Source organism: Lottia gigantea (assembly GCF_000327385.1).
Source record: "Lottia gigantea unplaced genomic scaffold LOTGIsca_45, whole genome shotgun sequence".
Classification (NCBI taxonomy): Eukaryota; Metazoa; Mollusca; class Gastropoda; family Lottiidae; genus Lottia; species Lottia gigantea.
In genome coordinates, this window is record NW_008709577.1 from 1,486,010 (window position 1) to 1,506,856 (window position 20,847).

At 30.8% G+C, this 20,847-nt stretch overlaps 2 protein-coding genes across 2 annotated transcripts; one reads left to right on the forward strand and one right to left on the reverse strand.

Moving 5' to 3' along the window:
* Nucleotides 1-78: 78 nt before the first annotated feature.
* On the forward strand, nt 79-1,884 carry LOTGIDRAFT_123781 (hypothetical protein; the record flags this gene model as incomplete). Its single annotated transcript, XM_009060980.1, has 1 exon — nt 79-1,884. The coding sequence occupies one exon, from the start codon at nt 79-81 to the stop codon at nt 1,882-1,884; it is 1,806 nt and encodes a 601-aa protein (XP_009059228.1).
* Nucleotides 1,885-12,500: 10,616 nt separating this feature from the next.
* Nucleotides 12,501-19,698, reverse strand: LOTGIDRAFT_91952 (hypothetical protein; the record flags this gene model as incomplete). The annotated part of the gene is made up of 12 exons (XM_009060981.1): nt 12,501-12,716; nt 13,438-13,552; nt 13,867-14,110; nt 14,328-14,450; nt 14,635-14,738; nt 15,273-15,430; nt 15,647-15,750; nt 16,740-16,838; nt 17,000-17,075; nt 17,379-17,567; nt 18,803-18,954; nt 19,191-19,698. Coding segments are annotated over 12 exons (2,088 nt in total), but the record flags the coding sequence as incomplete, so codon positions are not given.
* Between the last annotated feature and the right edge of the window lie 1,149 nt (nt 19,699-20,847).

Genomic DNA, 20,847 nt, shown 5'->3' on the forward strand with positions numbered 1-20,847 from the left:
ATTATGCAAAACAATTCTGCCATGAAATTTATGGGTGCGTTTCATAATTTCCTTCAGTTGTACGGTGCATTTTCCAAAATGGTCGAACTCGAGTTGTATTTGCGTGAAGATGGATATAAAATATTGTCTAAAGCAAAGATCTTAAACGATGAAGACTCAAAAAATGACCCAGATGATGACCCTTACAAGTCTAAATATGCCGCCAGAGAACTCTACCAAATTGTCAAAAATAAGGTGGAAAATCTCAGAATTAACGATTGCGAAGATGAGCTTGCCGTCAAAATTCGAAAGCTGTCAACTGCAATTTCTCTGAAGTTGGCCATTAATTATGAGGAAACGGAAGAATTGTCTACATCAGAAGAGTTGTTGAATAAATGTTTAGAAGATGTAGAGAAATACAAGATGCAGCATGATTGTGTTAATTTGTATCAAGCAGTTTTAAATCAATTGGCAATCCTATGGTCGCATCGAAGATCTTCAGAGAAAGCTTTGAAATACCTAGAGCTAGCAGAAACTATATTTAAAACTTTTAAACAAGAGGAGGGTGACAGTCCCATGATGTGTTCAGAATGGCTGGAAACTATTGAATATGATGAAGAGAAATTGTTGAGAGAAAGGGCTGCTAATTTTGAAAATACATACACCTTGACATTATATTATTGTGCTCAAGTTTTTACTCAACTTGATGAGAAAAGTAAGGCAGCAAGATATTGTCATGTAACTTTACAGCGTCAGTTGAATTCCATGAAGTATGATCCAATTGATTGGGCGTTAAATGCTGCTACACTTTCGCAATACTACATAACAGAAAATATTGTTTTAGCTCGTCATTGTTTAGCTGCAGCAAGTTATGTTTTTAGTGAAGCTCACAATGATTCAGATATTGGTAATGACAAAGATCTTTATGACCAGAGAAAAGCAGATATCACAAGATGTTGGATAAAATATGGTTTACAGATATTAGATGCCTCTAAAGACTATTTAACAGAGGAACTGGCAGATTTAGATGTTTGCTCTGAAGCACCTGAAAGCAAAATATTCTCTAGAGCAAAGGAAGAAGATGATTCAAATGACCCAAATTCAAGTGATGACTATGATATACAAAACATAAGTCAGAAACATCTGCGTTTTGATCTAGAATTGACTGTGCATGAAGAGAAAATTACTGATAAACCTGTACTGGTGTTTGATGATGCAAGAAAAGTTTTTCTGCAAATTCAAGAATGGATTCAATCAGCAAAGGAATATTATACTATGAATGGACATTGCTCAGATTATATTCAGCTAGTTCAAGATCATAGTTCAGCATTCAAACATTTGGCATTCTTTGAATTGGATATGGATAGACAATGTAAAATGCATAAAAAGCGTATTGATATGTTGTTAGAGATTGCTAATGTTATAAATCCACAGCATTATTTATTGGCTAAACGTCAATTAATATTTGAAGTTGCTGAAACATATTCGTCAATGGCTGATCTTAAGCTGGCTAAATTAGAATCTGAACCACGATCTAGAACTCCTCATGCTGTAAATAAAATTAATCAGTTGGCTACACATGGAATAGAGCAGTTTCAGGCATACCTTGACTCCCTTAAAGACCCCAAAACAGGATTTCCATCTAAATTAAGTGAAAATGATGTAAGACCGGCTCTGGTTGCTAAATTCTGTATGGGTAGACTGTATTCTAAATTAATATTTCCTGGGGTGGAAGAAAAACTTTCAAATTTTTTGAAAAGTCTTGAGCATTATAAATTTGTTGTAGATTATTGTAAACAACATCCAGAAGACCAGGATAAAGTTACTCATGAATATGACATTTGTGTTGAAATGGTGGAATTGCTTCCGTTAAAGATGGAAAGAATTAGGCAACTGAATAGTTAAAAGACCATTTTAGGAAATACTTAATGTCAACAGGATATGTAGAGAAAATATGTGTATTGTTTTTATCTATTCTATTTTGTAGCTTTAAGCTGCTTTAAAGCCTTCAATATTGTTGGAAGTAAATTTTCTTTACTGAAGATATTTTCATTTTGCAAGCATGTGTTTTTTCCAGTTAATTCATTCCTACCAACATTGACCTATTTTGTTATTTATTAAATTTGTGTGATATTAAATGTATTGTTCATTGTAAACTTGTGTTTTCTTTTTTTCCCTCAATAGTACATGCAAGGTGGTATATATGTTATCTTGGATGAGTTATTTGCAGTGAGAACCATGTCAGAGGGGCAGACATGGAAGAGAGACAATAAAGTGAGGCCCTGCGTGCTATAGGCTTGACAGTTGGAAACTCCATTTTTTTCATTTTTGCAGTGACAAACAAAATAAGAACTGTTAGTGTGGATAGACTATGAATGACCAGTTAGTATACACCAAATTGTTATATCGGTATGTTTTCTTCTTTTATGCCCCTCCACAATGAGCAATGTGATACAGAACACACTTCCTTCCTTTATGACTAAATAAATAAAACATTTCAGTGTAAATAACAATTTCTCTTTTTTCTCTGTATGTTTGAAATGAACATAGTGTTGTTGATCAATTCTGATTAGATATATGGTTATTTTTACAAAAAGACTAACATAATGATACATTAGGTACATTGTTATGATATATATTATAATATATAGATGGACATAACATGATATTTCATAGTTCACTTTGCTGAAATAGAAATGCACAAATGATTTTGATAAACCATGGTAATAGTTTCTTACATATGTTTTAGTCACTATGTAACCCAGTATCCAAATTAAACACAAAATTCTAAAATTACATACTAGTTAATTTTAACTTTTCTTCTTTCAATGAATTGAAACTCTTTAATCCAGCATAATATAAAAAATCTCATATGGTAGAAAGGACGGAATAAAGATCAATTCAATCTAAAAGAAACAATGAATACATCTCTTAACACATTCTACATAAAATTTAACAATGCCAATATTAAGAAACTGTTTAAATAGTAGGTATGTCTCTGTCAGATATGGTCATTTAATTGTAATTAACCAAACTGAGTCTGGTCAAATAAACAGTACTGGTAATTATATGCATAGATCAAATTCATAATTTGTGTTGTAATGTTTCCATATTCTATATTTTTTACTCAATTGGAGTGCAGCTACAAATTCAATTCAAAAATAGTTTAGTCAACAAGCATTCTATTCAGGTTTGAATTACTGACATTTGAATATCTTTAAGCATCAGTAATACTTGGACCTGACATTTGCATAGAGGATCGTTTTTTATTGAGTACAGTAAGACTTTACATATTCAAATAGACTATTGAAGTATCATTAAAACCCAAGATTTGAACATTCGAATAATATAGAAATATAAATAAAAACTTGACATAGATTGATATAATGTTATAATTGAAGTTAAGATTATGTTCATATTTACATAGTAAAATATAGATATTTCACTCGAAACTTTATATATAGCTTTCTAATATAAAATAAAGATAATATGAAAATATATAACAATATGAAAGATAGTTTTATAAGAAAGGTTTTTAACATGGTGACTAACAATCATTTGTGGAACAGATAAAGCCAACTAAAATCTTCTTATAAAAATTGTATAAATGCATAAATGAAAGAGTGTTCTATAGTTCCTTGTTCACTATCCATGGCACATTATAAAATTTCCTTACATCACACTGATAAAAATGATCGTAGATTTATATGGTACTAAAAAACCATTCTGTAAATCGACGAAGTTGAGCGGCTGCAGTTTGTGATTCTTCTTGAAGACGGATATTTTCTTCACGTAAATTTTGAACTTCATTTTCTAAAGCAGAATTCTTTTTATGTTCCTGTAAAGAAAGATGTATTATTTTTAACATCATGATTAGTTTAATTTTACAGTTAGGAAAGACCATGTTATTACCATACAGCTTCAATCTATTGTATTGTAAACCCTAACGCAAACCCTGTTACCAGGCTAAACTGTCACATGTTTCACACAGTCATCATAGCTAAACATTTCTAAGATATAATCATTATTATCCTATAAAATCATACCTGATCTAATTGTTGATGTAACTGTACAAATTTACTTTGTAATTCTTGTACTTGTTCTTCTGGGGTGGCAGCTAGTGACCTCCACATCAACTGACTAGAAATAAATTACATTAGTTTTAACTTTCACTTCTTAAAATGAAAACTAGGTGAACACTATATTCAAAAATGTTTGTCTCAAAAACTGTGTTCTAGCAGATATTCAATACATGGTATACACTCAAAAAAACTTTAAAGAGTTTCTGATACTTTGAGTGACTTCTATTGAACCTCTTTGGTCTAGATAGAGCTAATGGATAAATAATGTATTATTAACAGTGTGTATGTTGATTGGGGGTAGTTATCACACATGTCTCATTTCTAGAAAACATTATAGTGACCGTAATGTGACCAGTAGATGTGTTGTAAGGTGATACCACCAGACAGATAATAATGTAAAGTGATAATCTTACCTAGTTTCTGATGCATTGTAAGGTGATAATTGTTTATCTTGTGGTGAAGGGGGTCGTGGAGGAGGTTCATCATCTTTATTACTATTAGGTTTTCTAGATGACTCATCTATCAAATAACAAATAGATTGATAAAAAATAACAATTAACATACAATAGTCAATACAAAACAGCTGACATATTTAAATATGTTTATATTTTTAGCACGTTTTATAGGATAAGTATCATTTACTTTAAATTTAGTAGATTAAACCTTACAGGATGTAGCGACTATCAAGAAGGACTCATATAACAACTAAACAAAACACTAAAATGTATTGTTTGGCATTTGTATTTTAATTTTAAAATAAGATATTGGGGAATAAAAAATATTGTTACCTCCTATAGCTTTAGTAGCAACATGAACTAAATCACTCCAATCTAGACCAGCAGTAGAATCTGGTATAGGTACTGTTCTACCATCAACTACTGTTGTCCTACTTCTTGGTCGTGATGATACACTCATCATAGCTCTTGGTGATAATCTACAAACATTACAAATAAATACACCTTAATTCATTTAAAAAACAATAGTATGTTCAAACGCCAACTGAAATTCTAAACATTTATCATTCTATATGTACTTTTAATAAAACAATAAATATCTTCTTGTGTTTGGAATTATTGGATCAACTTAACTAGAATCAGTTACAATATGAAATCAGTCAAAAAGAAATATATCTTATGTATAATAGTTTTTTACTATCCGAAGATAGTTTTTATTATATTAACACTATTCTAAGATATGAAAGGATATTTACCTCTGTTCTTTAGACAATTCCTCTTTCTTAGTTGATGTAATTTGAGGTGGTAAAACTGAAGAGTATTTATCATTTTCTCCTATAATACCTTTACTACTATGTAAACTTTCATCAGACATTGTTCTTTGTAACTTTCTTGATCTACGACTATCATTACCATTCTAAAATATGTTATATTATAATGTAACTACAACATACAATTTCTTAATCTCCCAATAGTATGTCTCGCTGGTAAAAAATCCAATATTTCTCAAACAAAACGAACAATTATATTTGTAAAAAAAATGCATAAAATTTAATAATTGATAATATTTTCTTTACACCATATATTCAAGTTTTACTTCCAGTTGACCTGTTGGGATTTTATACCCACCATTGTTTGTAGATGAAAAGAACATCAAGATTTTCTTGGAACTTTAAAGACACAGTGAAAACATGGCCAAATAAGTTAAAAATTATCAATAAATTTTTTTACCTGTAATTTGGAATAATTACTAAGATCTGTATCAGAAATATCTAAATTAATTAATCTCATTAGTTCTTCTTGAAAATTATTCGTTGTAGGGGTTTTATTTTTAGATTTCTGTCTGGAACTTAATGATTCTTCTGATGACATGCCAGATAAATTTCTGAAATCAACACAAATATGTTGTTATCTAGAATTCATAAAAAAATGTGATATCTATTACAAATCTAAACACAATATCTCTGTTTTGATTCTTTTTAATATGTGGTTTCTGTCTATAGACTTTCATAACATAAACCATATAAAAATATTACAAATCAGGAAAATGTTTTTTGCAGTTCCAGTGCATTAAGATATCTTTGTAACATTGCTGCCTATGGTCTGTTTCACAAAACTAAGATACGATCAAAATTCTAAGAAAAAATATAATGAGTTGATACACCTAAATTTTGTGATTGACCAATATAATGACAAGAACATTAAAAACAAGTTAAGTTGGTGTGAAATAGGCTCTTGATTCAAAATATTGAGATAAATAGAGATTTAAAAACCTTAAAACAGAACCTTAAAACATGTTGTTACACAGAGTTTCAGGGCTATATGATCTTCTGACAACTGACTTATTTAACATGACTTACTTATTGGATGATCTGGGACTACTATTATTACTACTATGAGGTGAAGATACATCTAAATGATTTCGATTTTGACTAGAATTTTTTAAACGGAACATAGCTGGTGCTGATTCTTTTCTTCTTGGATGGTGAACATCATCTACAATAACATTGTTAATACATATCATCAATCTCTACTATCTTTCCAGAACAATTGTGTTCTTTCATTTCTAACTTATAAAACTTTATCAGGTTACCTTAATTTGAACAGTGTTCATTTTACAAATAATTAATAATAAATTCAAAAATATTCTGAAAAAAACATTACATTTAGATGATCTGATTGAAACCATACCTTTGTTGTTAGCTCTCTGATTTTCTATAAAAGGTCTCCTAGTTCCAATAGAATTATATAAACTTTCACTCATTTGACTTAAACTCATACCACTAGTAGGTAAATCACCAGCAGAACGGCCATGTTTTAAATCACTACTTTTACTGAGTAAATATTTGGTGTTCTGAGACTGTTTTAATAGTTCTAATGCTATGTTACCAGTGGCTGGTACCGAGGTTTGGTATGAATAGTCATTATTTTGAGTAAAAGCACTACTAGGATTAAAGTTACGTTGACGTTGCATGGTTGAAGATTGAGATGATGAACTATCTGAACTATTCACATATGAATTATGGGTATTATCAGATGATTCCACTCTACGAGAATTATTCTGTAAAATACAAATAAAATAATGTCAATGGACTCTCACAAACAAGCAGGGTAAAATTAAACTTATGTCCTAACATTAAAACTATAACTAACAGCAAAATTCTGCAGTTATATAAAAACCTCATGAAGGTACATATTGCAGAATTCAGAAAACAGCAAAAAATAATATAAATATGAAAAATAAAACCAACTTACATGTGATTGACCATGGTTTATGATTGATCGTGGAGGTGGCCATTGTCGATTACTACCTATAATAACAAAATGAAGATGATGATGATAAGAGTATATATCTCACAAATGTTGAGATACGAGACTGAATTTTGCTGTTTTATATGTCAAAAACTGAAACAACAAAAATGACAATAACCAAGTCCATGTTTATACACTGCATAACAATTTCATGAGCCGAAGACTCATAATTAAACAATCATAAACATTAAAAAGTTAAAATGTTTGTAATAGTAGCCTAATAACATAACTGTTGTTAATATAATGTTTGGTTAGAGTAGTAAAATTATTTCCAAATATTTCAAAACTGTCACAACACACTTCAATAAATTCCCTCCTAGTATGTCAATATTGTATAAACTGGGATAATATATATATTTTAGATATAAAATAACTAGAGTAAAATATTTGATGTATGATGACATGTGTTGATAGATATGTTAATATGATTAATTATAACCTTACAAATACCTGTTATCAAAACAAAACATTTAATTTTAACACCTCATTGGGCTTTTAGGACCAACAAGTGTACCATGATATAATGGTATAACAGTTACTGGAACAATTATGCCAAGTGAGCCACTTATTTTTATTATTCTTCTGCATGAAGAACACATTGGTGCAAATAACAAATAATTTTTGATTTCCACAAGCAAATAGTGTCCATTTACTACTTGTTTTCATGTCACTGAACTCAGAGACATCTTATCATACATGTATTTAATATATGGACATTTATCCTGATACCATTCACAACGACCATATAATTCCTTTTCTAATGCTTATGATTCAGGTTAACAAAACTGCTTAAAATAATATTCGAGAAAAAAAAAACAGGTATAAGATAGCAAACTTCTAAAGGAAACACTGAAAACTCTCGATTACCTGCCTTGACACATAATCCCTTAGATCAAAACTATTATCATACAATATAATCTTACTTTCTTACATAATATGTTAATCTAATAATAAATTTGAAATAGTTCCAAAATCTGATATCATCACAAAGTTTCTCACACAGAAAATCTACTTCAGCTGTTTTCTCTGACACTCAATACTCAACTCTCTCTAATGTTGTCTCACGGGGTTTATCTATCTTTTATATAGGCGTATAGACTTCCTATCTCACATGGTGAAAGCCACATCAAAATATTTTGTTTAATTAATGAATATGATACTTATAGTCTGAGCAAAATAAAAAGTTTTTTTTTTTCTATGAGTTTATCTTCTAAGAGAATTGGAATAACGGCATCAAAACACTACTGTTAGAATGTCTCCGCATTGATAAGAAATATATTTTTTATAAGTTTACATTGAAATGAATCACACTTGTCTACTAGAAATTTCATCTAATTTCATCTAGTCCCAAATTTTGACAGAAAATTGTCCTCAGTAAGTAATTTTAAAACTTCAGCATAGTAGGGATGACATTAAAAGGATATGCTATTGCTGTCCTTTTACAACTATTTCAAGGTTGCATTTACAAAATATTAAGTCCACAATATTTGTAACTTTTTCAACTCCTTGCCCAACTGGACCATATATAATCAGATCTTGAAAATAAAAAAACATCAATTTTTTACCAAAAAACATCTTTGTGCATGATGATACAAAATTGGAGTATGGCAATAAACATTACGTTATAACTGACCTGTGTCAAACAGTATAAAATAAACAGTATAAAATAAACAAAACCTACCAAAATCTCAGCCATATTGGCCCTTCAACAAACTCCTTTGAAATGAACATGAAACAACAACACCAGATATACAGCCTCACTACTGGTAACATACATCATAAACTTGGAGTAATGTTATAGATCTATGGGATGTGAAATTTGAAACTTTCAACCTGTTTTATATATACTCAATTTAACTTCTGTATATAAGAGTAGACTATAGCTACCAGTGCAATTCTAGTTCTTCCAGTATACTCTTAAATTCTCTTACTACTCTTATATAATATAACATGCACAATATTCGAATAAGTTTACTACTACTTCTATACAAAGGCATAAGCAACAAATCCAGACAAACTATCAATGATGAAATCAAAATCACCATATTTTAGAATGCATAGTGAATATAACATATATAAACTTTCTATTTATATAAGAATTAAACCAGCAAATATCAAATAGATTCATACTATATCAATGAGCTTATAATGATACCCCTTACATTATACTATAGTACTTCAGCCTAATAAAATACTTTCTCACATTATCCAGTAGTCAATAAATGTGTATAGTACAAAGTTTAAAGTAAGCTGGTCTTGTGTCAATGTATTGTTTGATTTGGCACCATTTTAACAAACAGTTTCAGTCCACCTTCTGAAATCAATGTTCAATGAACACTTCATAATCCATCTATTTCCTTTCAATGTTTATTCAAATGAGTACAGAATTAGGCATCACATATAAATTTGCTACTGGTATGGAATGAAGGGGAAGTACTGAGATTCTCACTGCTTACAGAAGGTTTTGCTAATTGAAATCAGATGAAATGAAACGGGGCTTTTTGTTACTCCTATTTAGTAACATTATGTAGAGTACATTGTGCTTACTCCATTGTCTAGTGTCAAGGGATATTAGGAAATTCACAAAATAATGTATGTGGAATGGTATGGAGACTCTAAAAGATTAGGATGAATAAAAAAAGTCCTTACAGATAGAATTTATGTATAGTAAATGAAATGAGATGAATGGAGTTTTATGTACTACTTTTCTGCACCCTGTGGGCTATTGAAGACCGGCAACCTCATGCAGGGTGCCATGAGGGAAATTTTGCCAGGACAGCGGCATTAGCCTGCTCTTTTTCGATTTCCAACTGTTAAGGGATCTTTAACGTGCACAGCACATGGGCCCTCAGTTTATTGTCCCATCAGAATAACTAAACTTCCAAGCTTCTTAGCATCACTGACAGGGGGAAACCTGGAGAAAATGATGTATAGCAGACATCAAACATTCTTAGTATGTCGAGTTACAACTTGGATGGCTCCAATAAATATTACTAGTTTAAAGGGGAACTGTCAGCAATAATATGACTTTTTTTTCATCAAGTAAGTCAATCAAAAGTTTACCAATGATTCCAGGGCAGTAAGAAACCAAGAAGTAAGGCTTTATTATTACCACTATTGCATGAAAATTGACCATAAATAGTAGAAGTAAATTGATAGAGTGTTTATTAATCTAAAGATTATTGGAAATTATTGGAATAAATTTGTAACATTAATGTATGTTTTCCAAACATTGATTTGATAAAACAAATGAAAACATTAAAATTTTACATTGTCCTATGTCAGATTATACTTTTTTCGCTCTTAGAACTAAATAATTTTTGATTCATTTCACTGACCACTGTTTCAAATAATGTTACTCAACCTTTAACTTACAGTGGTTGTTTAAAGTTATGCATAAAATATGTAAAAGTTGAAAGGATTATTTAAAAAACATAGAAATCAAACAGTTAGGTAGATTATGTGCTAGAATAATCAATAATATAATGACACTCACCAGCGTAAGAGTATTCAGAACTATCATGGGAACTTGTCCTTGAATGTAATTCTTCACCAGAACTTGTATGTCCTTCACCAGTTATTCCCCTTGAATTACTCTCCTCTTGACGTAAATTATTAAAATACATTCTTCCTTCATCTGTATTACGGGGACCAGATGAGATAGTAGAATCATAATAGTTGTGTCGACTGTCATAATTACTTCTATTATTATCTGTATTTAGATTTCTCACTGATGAGGGTTTTACTTCACCTCTATAAAAGAACAAGAATGAAATTAAATGAAGTTCCTCTTATTAGAAAATAGTACTTGTAATTCATGTAATATACATTTATTCAAGTGTAATGATAAGACTGGCCACCAATCAAAACCTTAACAAAATAAAGAATTCTATATGATAATGAGAGTGAAAAATTTACATAATTTTGTAGCATTTTTATGTTTTCAGTTATGACATATCTTCACAAAGTCAAGCTATATAACGAATAGCCCATCATCGCCTTGACAGAAAGACTATCAACAATTTGGCTGTGCGTGTAATCAGGGGTTTTGATTAGCTGTATAGATGCATTTACAAACTTCTGTGATACAAGAAAGGTGGCTATTGCAGTCAATGTATTAGACACAGTTTGAAATAGCTTGACATTGTGTAGATGGTTATAACAAAACCTAATTGATATATTTATTTGGTATTGTTAATGACAGCTTTTGTTTGTTTCCACATTGAAAGAATTAATATAGTAACAAGAGTTTTCATTAATCTTGTATATGTAAAATAGTGGATGAAAGAATTCTGTTAATCTAGCCAAACACAAGCCAATCCTGCTGAAAATCTCTAGAAAAATACTTTTGGCACTATCTCAAAGATAAACATATGCTTTGTTTAATAATGATTCACAACATGCTATTAATATCCAGAACCTTCTCATGCATATCAAAATTCGTTTATTTTATAGGATCCATGCATCAGAGTTCAATCTAAATCATCATAATAAAATTGAAGTTTCAAATCAAAGGAACTAGATTGATATGAAATGTTAACAAGTTGACTGATTGATAGAAAATTGTACACATCATTAGTCATTTAGTATGTGTATGAACTTTTAGTACAAAAACAATTACACCTACAGGCAAATTATAAAACACCCATACAAATAACCATACAGATACACAGAAATTTTATAATAAGACATCAAAGAAAGTAAGAATTACACCACCACAAAGAATTAAACTGCATGACTTAAAGAGTATAAAGGTACCTAGAACGTCGAGGTAAGGTATTAGAGTTACGTTGATTTGTTCCATCACTTATATTATTATCATTAGAAAGTAGGCTAGTTGTATTTAAGGCCACTAAAGATGAATATTGGGCCTGGTTATTCAGGGTCATGAACCCCCTGTGAATGGAATTTATTATGTACATTAATAAATACATAGTGCAACAGAAATAACTTGCAGACAAAATCCACTTCTTTTGGATCTCAATTGCGCATGTCATTTGCCACCACATTTAACTTCAGGAAAAGCAAACAAAAAGAAACAAAGATTGAAAGATGATTTTTTCTCCCGTCTAAGAAACATTTAAGCAAAAGAAGAAAGACACAAAATGGAGAAGATTAGAGGTATTAATAGTACATACCTTGGTGTACCATCTTCAAGAGGAGATACAACTACAACTTTAACAGTAGATGATGTTCGTAAAATATCTACAGTTTGATCATGAGACAGTGAGGCTATTGAAACTTTACAGATTTCAATCAATCGACTTCCTTTCCTCAATCCTGCTTCCCATGCAAAACCATATGCTTCAACATCTGTTACAATGCCCTCTGTTTGAATATGAAAACCTAACTGACCCAGTCCATTTCTTTTTAATGTCATTTCTGACGTCTGCAATACAAACCAAAATATACAATAGATATTATGATCTGATATATATTGCAAAACTAGAAATCGTCTCTTTTCAGTTGCAAATTTATCTCACTTTTCCAAATACAAGTCTCTTAAAATTGGTTTTCAAAACTTTTTTATATGAAGGCTATAAGGTTTAGCCCAAGAAATCAGTCTGTAGTAAGTCTTATGAAATGAAATGAATGGAGTTTTACGTCCTACTTTTCTGCATCATGTGGGCTAATGAAGACGGGCAACGCCATGCAGGGTGCGATGAGGGAAATTTTTGCCAGGACAGCGGCATTAGCCTGCTCTTTTTCGATTTCCAACTGTCGAGGGATCTTTAACGTGCACAGCCTGTAGCACACGGGGCCTCGGTTTATTGTCTCATCCGAACGACTAGACGCTTTTTCCATGTCAGCCCCACTTACCTGCATCACTGACAGGGGGAAACCGGGTTGAAAAATCCGAAGGTATTATCTCGACCTATGCCAGGATTGAACCCTGGACCTTCAGGTTAGCGAGCAAGTGTCGAACTCACTGAGCCACCGCGGCTCCCTGTAGTAAGTCTTATGTTTGTCTTGTAGAAGTTAAAATGCTGTATGTAAGAATCTTCTCCAAGGCAACAACAATTTTGAACTTGTTTTAATGCTTTAAAGAATTGGTCTGGATTTTACTATAAACCCTTTCAATCCTAGGTATGAATATTTATTGTACATACCTCACAGCCCTGGGTAACAGCACCCAATCTACTCATTATTTCACTCATTTCATCTTGATCACCAGAACTCACTTTAAATACAATATATTCACCTTGTCCATAGAACAATCTTACACTGTAATATATAGTTATATACAGACTTAAAAAATATCTTATCATTATAATTTCTCATAATATTTTATTCCATGAATTGTGAATGCACAAATATTCTAATTTCATAAAAAAAAAACAAATTTACCAATCTCCTTCAACTTAGGATTAGGAAAACATTTTTATTTGGGGAACCTTCCACTCTTAAACCTTCAAAATTCTACTGGTGACTGCACTTCCATACATTTTCAAATCAAATCAAAGCAATCCCCTGGGAATAATATGTAGAATATTTTGATCTGATATGTCTACTATCTACATTAGATAAAGCAAGCGTACCTTTTAGTTTGTGTAGTCCATCCTATAATACTACTACAAGAAACAGTAAATATAACATCTTTACTAGAGTCTTCTATAACTACTATAGTATTACTGGCTATAGCTAAATAACTCTCTACTTGTGATGCTGTACCCACATCTTCTACCTGTATATTCCATACTACACAACCTTTAGCAAATAGATCTGGCACCACTTTCTGTTTAGTTCTTTCCTTTTTACGACCACTTCCTAATGCAAATTTACCTGTAAAACAATAAAATTAATCTCTTAAACACAATAGTTATCTCTAAAAACTTTGAGTTAATTTGCAAAATTGTTGATCAATTGGAAAACCTGCTTTTAATAAAAAAAAAAACCTTTAATGTTTTTAGATATGGAACTTTCCACGATTATTGCTATAACATAAATTTAATGTAAAAATGAATGATTAAAAAGGTTTGCTACCTACTTAATTTAGAACTGTTATCTAATGGTGTAGAACTAACATGATTGACAGCTAAATCTTTTAAATATTCTTGTCTTGTTCTTGTGGCCATGGCTCGGAACTTCTCAGATCTGTGAGCTGCATTTTCTGCATTGATCACTACAAAAATTAAACACTTTATATAACATTCTTATTGTCATCATTAGTGAAAAAAAAAAAATGATCTAGTTTCAATTTCAAACAAGAAGGGAGTGTAAATGTTTCAAAGGCTGAGAGTTTTAATTGATATCTGTTGATACAATAACTCAGAAAACTAACAATAGAAGATTATATTCTCACTTACATTTGGCAAGTAGAAAATCAACAAATTCAGGTGATTTAGTAAAAGGTTTTTCTGGTATTGGTGGACCAAATGGTGGAACATCCTTCGATCTAGTTACTGACATACTGAAAGTAGAGATCAACATAGCCACTATATCATGTGTTTATCATATCAAACTAGGCACTAAACAATAACAACAAACATATAGATATGTCTCACATCACAAAGATGATCAAATATCTTACCATACAAACAAGAAATAGGAAAATGTGCATCAAATTTCCAATCACATTTTTCTCATTTATCTTTGAGTGATTAAACAGAAACAAACAAGAACATGCAGAATAAATCCATGAGCTCTAAGCCTATATATTCAAGTAATATTTCCAATCCTTCAGGCTCAGATGAGATTTGGATTATCTTATAAAGAAATGTTCCATATTTTTATATTGGAATTATTCATGGATGTACATCATTTCATTGTGCAGAACAAATATTGCATAACCTATATTAAGCTAGTTTATAATAAAGACATCACTAGCTAACATTTAAGCCAGAGTACAGTTTGAAAATTCCATATATATATCATTAAATCTATTTTTCCTCTGTTTATATCAAACCAATATCACTATAAGTTGTAGTATTGGTACAATATTTACCTGTAGAGAACACCCTCAGTATTAGGGTTGGTAACACGAATAATAATAAATACATGTTGAAACTGAGAACGAACTGTTTTAGGAGTAAATGGTAGAGAACCGGGTTCTTGAAATATTATAGTTACAATATCATTACCAATATGACGTTTTCTAAATAACTGAAAATATAAAATGAATAACTTAACAGACCTAATAATTATGAAAAAATATTTCTACTGATATAAAAAAATAAAAACCTGAATATGAAAACTTATTATATTTTGATATACATTCTGAATAGAGAAAACTGCCATTGTTCCAAGCATGATGGGCACAATTTTTGTATATTTATTTTGTTTTAAATCCTCCATATAAAAGATAAAAAAAGAAAGTACCTGTTGAATATTATTAGATGTAAAAGGTAACATAGTAGAGATATGGAACATAATTTCACTATTATCAAATGTTGTATAGAAGGAATTTGTACCAGTTGAATCAGCTAAAAAACACAGAAAATTATGTTTAATTAAAAAATATCACTAAAGAATAAAAACAGGGTCACATCCATAAAACTGAACATTTTAGAGAGAAGTCAATTTCAATTTTGAATATTACACATATAAATGAAAATATTATGGCCCGTATGCACCATTAAAATAAGCCTAATTTAATTCTATTCTGCCCGAATAACATTAACTTTTAATTTAATTCTATATTTTGTATGCACCACATAGATTTACCTTAAATGTATTTAAAAATTGGCTAATTTAATGCTAAACTTAAAGTTGGTCGAGACCTGTTTTAACTTTTAATTCTATTTGTAAATCAGTAGAAATTCCTTTTGTGGCTCTTCGATGTTTCCAAATGGTCGATTATTACGACGAACTTGGTGAAATCAACCGTGTTATTCCCATCAACAGACATGTCAAGGATCGCCTGGACCCCTTCACATGGTTTTCGGAGGAGGAATTTAAAGCAAGTTTTAGATTAAATAAGCAATCGGTGTTGAATATCATTAATAGTTTGCAAAAATGAAACATGACATGGATTCCATATCAAATTTATTAGGACGTTCATTTGCTCCTTCGAAGAATAGAAAGAATTAAAGATATCGTTTGATCTTACTCTTGTTGATAATTGTCATAAAAGCTGTCACCAGATGAGAGTCTAGAGAGTTTCAGACTACAAGACATCCACACTACCTTAAGCAGTGATTAAAATGTTAAATAAGAAATATGTCTTAGTGACCAATCTTTAGACTCTTTTGTCATATATAGTTTGTGTATAGTTTGTGGTTCGAATGGAAAATAGAATTTCAATTACAGTACAGATACAAAAAATAGAATTATCTTTAAATACATTTATGGTTTAATATAATTCTATTCTTCTTCATTTGATTTTATATGGTGCATACGGGCCAATATTTCAAAACCTTTTTACAATACTAATCATAAAATGCATTCTCAAATACCTTAACAATAAACTTACTTTTACAATCCAAACCACCTCTATATTTATCAAAACCTTTTAATCTTATCTTCTGACCAATTAAATTTAAAAACTCTTCAAATGCTGGACTACCATGTTCTGAAAATTAATAATGACTGTATTATACAATTTAATTTACAAACAGATTTTCACACTCTTTTTTAAAATTATTTTCAAATAAATCTTTCGTTAATTAAACCATAATTAGATTTCTTCTGATGAAGCTCAAGAAAGGAATACATATAATAACTGATGCATACCATTATTATACATTTCTTCTTCTGTACACTGGCCCTTCTTACAGTACATGATACCTATTTTATATGTTGTACTTAACTGAAATATTCAAATATTCATATTCAATACTATTTACCTATCTAATTTAGAAAGGTTTAAAATAAAAGCATCTATATATATACATAAATATTTCTATTCTAGGCATCAGTAAGTGACAAATTTGAGAGAATAGGCCCATTTCAAATCAAATTTGCTGAAACAAGCCTGTTGCAGAATAAAATTTCCCTGACATAATGGTGAGAATAACACAAAGAATTATCTAAAATTTTAATTATTACTAACAAATTGCATTTCTTCTTAATACCTTGTTCTTTAAGGTATAAAGTGATGTAACAGTCTTACCCCTTGTTCATCAAGTTTTAATAACTGTTCACTTGTTTTGGCACCAGGTGTAGCTTGGCGTAAACATGATAACTGAACTTCTGGTAAAACATATTCTAAAACTTCTTTCATAGGTACACCTCTAGAACTACTCAATCTACTGGAGGAGGGTATAGCATCTTCTAATACAGCACCACGTAATGTTGTTAACTACAAAATATTTCATTGAAAATATAATTATTATTATATAATAATTCATATTACAAGTATATATTGAGTAACTGCCATTCCATTTCTGTTGGTAAACAAACTTGCCATTCATGATCTTACAAAATACATCTTGAATCAGTCATTAATTTAACAGCAGGCAAAATTTATGTTAACCAGTCAATGTTTAACAATGAATATATCCAAGAATTCCTCCCATGTTTTAGGTAAATCTTATATGCAACATATCTTTTGATTGGTTGAATGTCTTATTGACCTAGAACATGTGTTGAATAATCATTAATAATCAGATCATTAATGCCATGTGGAGCCATCCAAAGAAAAAGATCTGTATTTCCTAACCATTTCCTAAAAATGGTGTTTGTTTCCAATTTTCCCCAAATTTGCAAAACTATTATACTGTCAATAAAATTGGAATGCAACAGGTAACAAATGCTAGAGCAGGAGGGGAAACTTATATTATATAAAGAGAGGCATAAACTTCAAATCATACATCATTCATAAATCTAAGACCATTCATAAATCTAAGATTTTCATTTCAGATAAAGATCTTTGATCTATTAATTCAAAACTTGATGAGTTTGTTTACATAGTGAATAAAATACTTTGCCAAAACTGATTCCAAGATTGTGCCAACACCCACCCATATTGTGATAATTTGTAGTGCTGTTGATATTTGAGTAGGATGTTGGTTTGTTAATGTGTGCTTGCTATATAATATAAACATCTGTCACTAGGTAAAGATAACAAGGTAACTAGTTAACACTACAAGTTACTCTTGTATGGTATTTGACCTGGTGTAAGATACTTTGCATGTAGCATGCAGAATATTATGATATAGGGAATCAGGTGATCTCTGACAGTGATTTAATGAAATACACCCAGAAGAAACACACCTTGTTTTTCTTTTTTTTTTAGCTGATTTTAGGTTGTAAGACATTGTATAATATGCTGATTTCAGCAGTTTGAAGTATTTTCTTGTTGTACACATCTTGATGTAAATTAACAATAAATACAAAGAACTATAATTTGCTAATCTAATCACAGTGGTTTCATTTAATAAAATTCATTCAGATCTATAGTATTATTAACAACTCAAATAAAACAACAAGCCTCAGGTGTATAAGATAATAATAATTACCGTATATACCAGTCTAGCTATATATTATATATTGATTTAATCAATATAAGTCTGTAATTAATATAATTATGTTTACCTCACTTGTTCTACAAATAATACGGTAATGATACTGTCCATAATCAGCTTTACCCAGATTATTGGCTCTTTCATCAGCATCTAGTTTCTCTCTCCTTATACTCACAGCTATTGGTCCCAAATTATCATCACAACCAAAAAAATTCTGATGATCTGAAACAGATATAATATCATTATAATAATGTTACATGAGGTAAAATAAGTGTGGCTATTACACTTCTAAACTACATAGTTGCAAAAATATAAAACAATCAAATTTTCAAAGTTATACTGATTAAGTAATCAAATATAGATCTTACATCAGTAGAGTTAATAACTTGAAGACTAAAGGAGCTTTTGGTTATTTCATTGGTATTGTTTGTGGGATAAAAAAAAAATACCCAACTTACCATAGCCATAGAAATAATGTCTATAATAACTACATCCATGATCAACATATTCTATCACATGACCTCGATGAGAAACAAGGGGAGGTAATATTTGTCCTGCCGGAGAAGGTGTAGAGTCTAATATTGCTACACCACAACAAGTGGGAGGTCTATGATAATCACTGTTATGAGATTGATCCAATGAATCATTACTACCCTGATTTCTACGAGTATTAGTTTGTGTAAATCCTATCACACGTTCCTCTTCACCACCGATTTCGTTTCGAAAAAATGGACAACTTAGCACCATACAATTACTTTTACGATCTCCGTCATCGGTTCCTGCGATTATATCAGGATCATCTTTATCACCAACAATACTATTACGATTCACTGACGCTGCAGACGCACCTGTTGAAGTATTTTTCACAATTCCAGAATAATTTTTAGTTTTGATCACTTCCGCAATATTAACACCAACACTTTGACAATCAAAATGCACAAATGACTTTTTACGATATCGTTCCTCTGAGCGATTGTCTTCGGGACTTTTTTCTTCTGTTTTTGAACTGGTTTCACCCTCTTGTTTATTGCCACGTAATTTTTTCAATATTCCCGCACTAGCCTCACCAGTTATAGATTTAGCACGAAGTTTTCTATCTTTGTGTTTTGACTTAGATTTTGATTTTGGACTATCATTGATGTCATTTTCTTTATCAAATGAAGCTGAGCCATTTGATAATGCCATATTGTTACTTGTCTTTTTGAGGTTTCCCTGAAGTAATTCCTGCAGTTTTGGTGGTGCGGGACTACGCTGATCTGGGTTTTCATTTTGATAATCTTTCAACATGGCAAAAAAATCACCATTGTTTGCATTGTTTCCTAGTAAATCTAGCGAGGAAGTACTACCATATTCTCGACGCATTGATAAATTGGTAGGAGAAGGTAAATCAGATTGATCAATATGATCTAAACTATCCATTTCAATACTATTACTTCGATATAAATTACGACTAATTTTATTATTCCTTGCCATTTTAACTTGATCTGTTACAGATGGGGGAGCTTTCATGGCACTTCGTGTTTCAGTAACTGGTCTGTGGGGAAGTGGTCTATTTGCATGTTGAGATGGAAACATTCTGGTTCTGTTTCTTCCAGTGCCTATTCTTTCATTCATTGAACTACGCATATCAATTATTCCAGCTTTCATCTTGGCCCGGTAGAAACTACTTGATGAAGCTGGGGCTAGTCCAGAATGCAATGCCTCTTCCGTTGACCCATATGCACTTTTATCGTAAAAACGATTGCCATTTGAATTATACATATCTGATGTGTTGCCCTGACCAGGCTTCGCTTGAACTTGATTATGGTAATATTCTGCTGCCTGTTCGGCACGTTGACGTATTTTATCCAGCTCGGAATGCTTTTTATAACCCTGACCATCACTTGCCATTATCATTCATATTACCAAATAAATTAAAATGACATAAAAACCTTGCATTGATATACACAATAATTACTTTCTTATCACAGTGAAGAACTAGAGCACAGAATTATATAATTATATCTATATTTTAGTCAACACACTAAATCCAATACCTTTCTAGGTCATTTCATATTTATTATTCATATCAATATAATAACCTTAATAATAGATTTGAATCACTAAAACACGTCA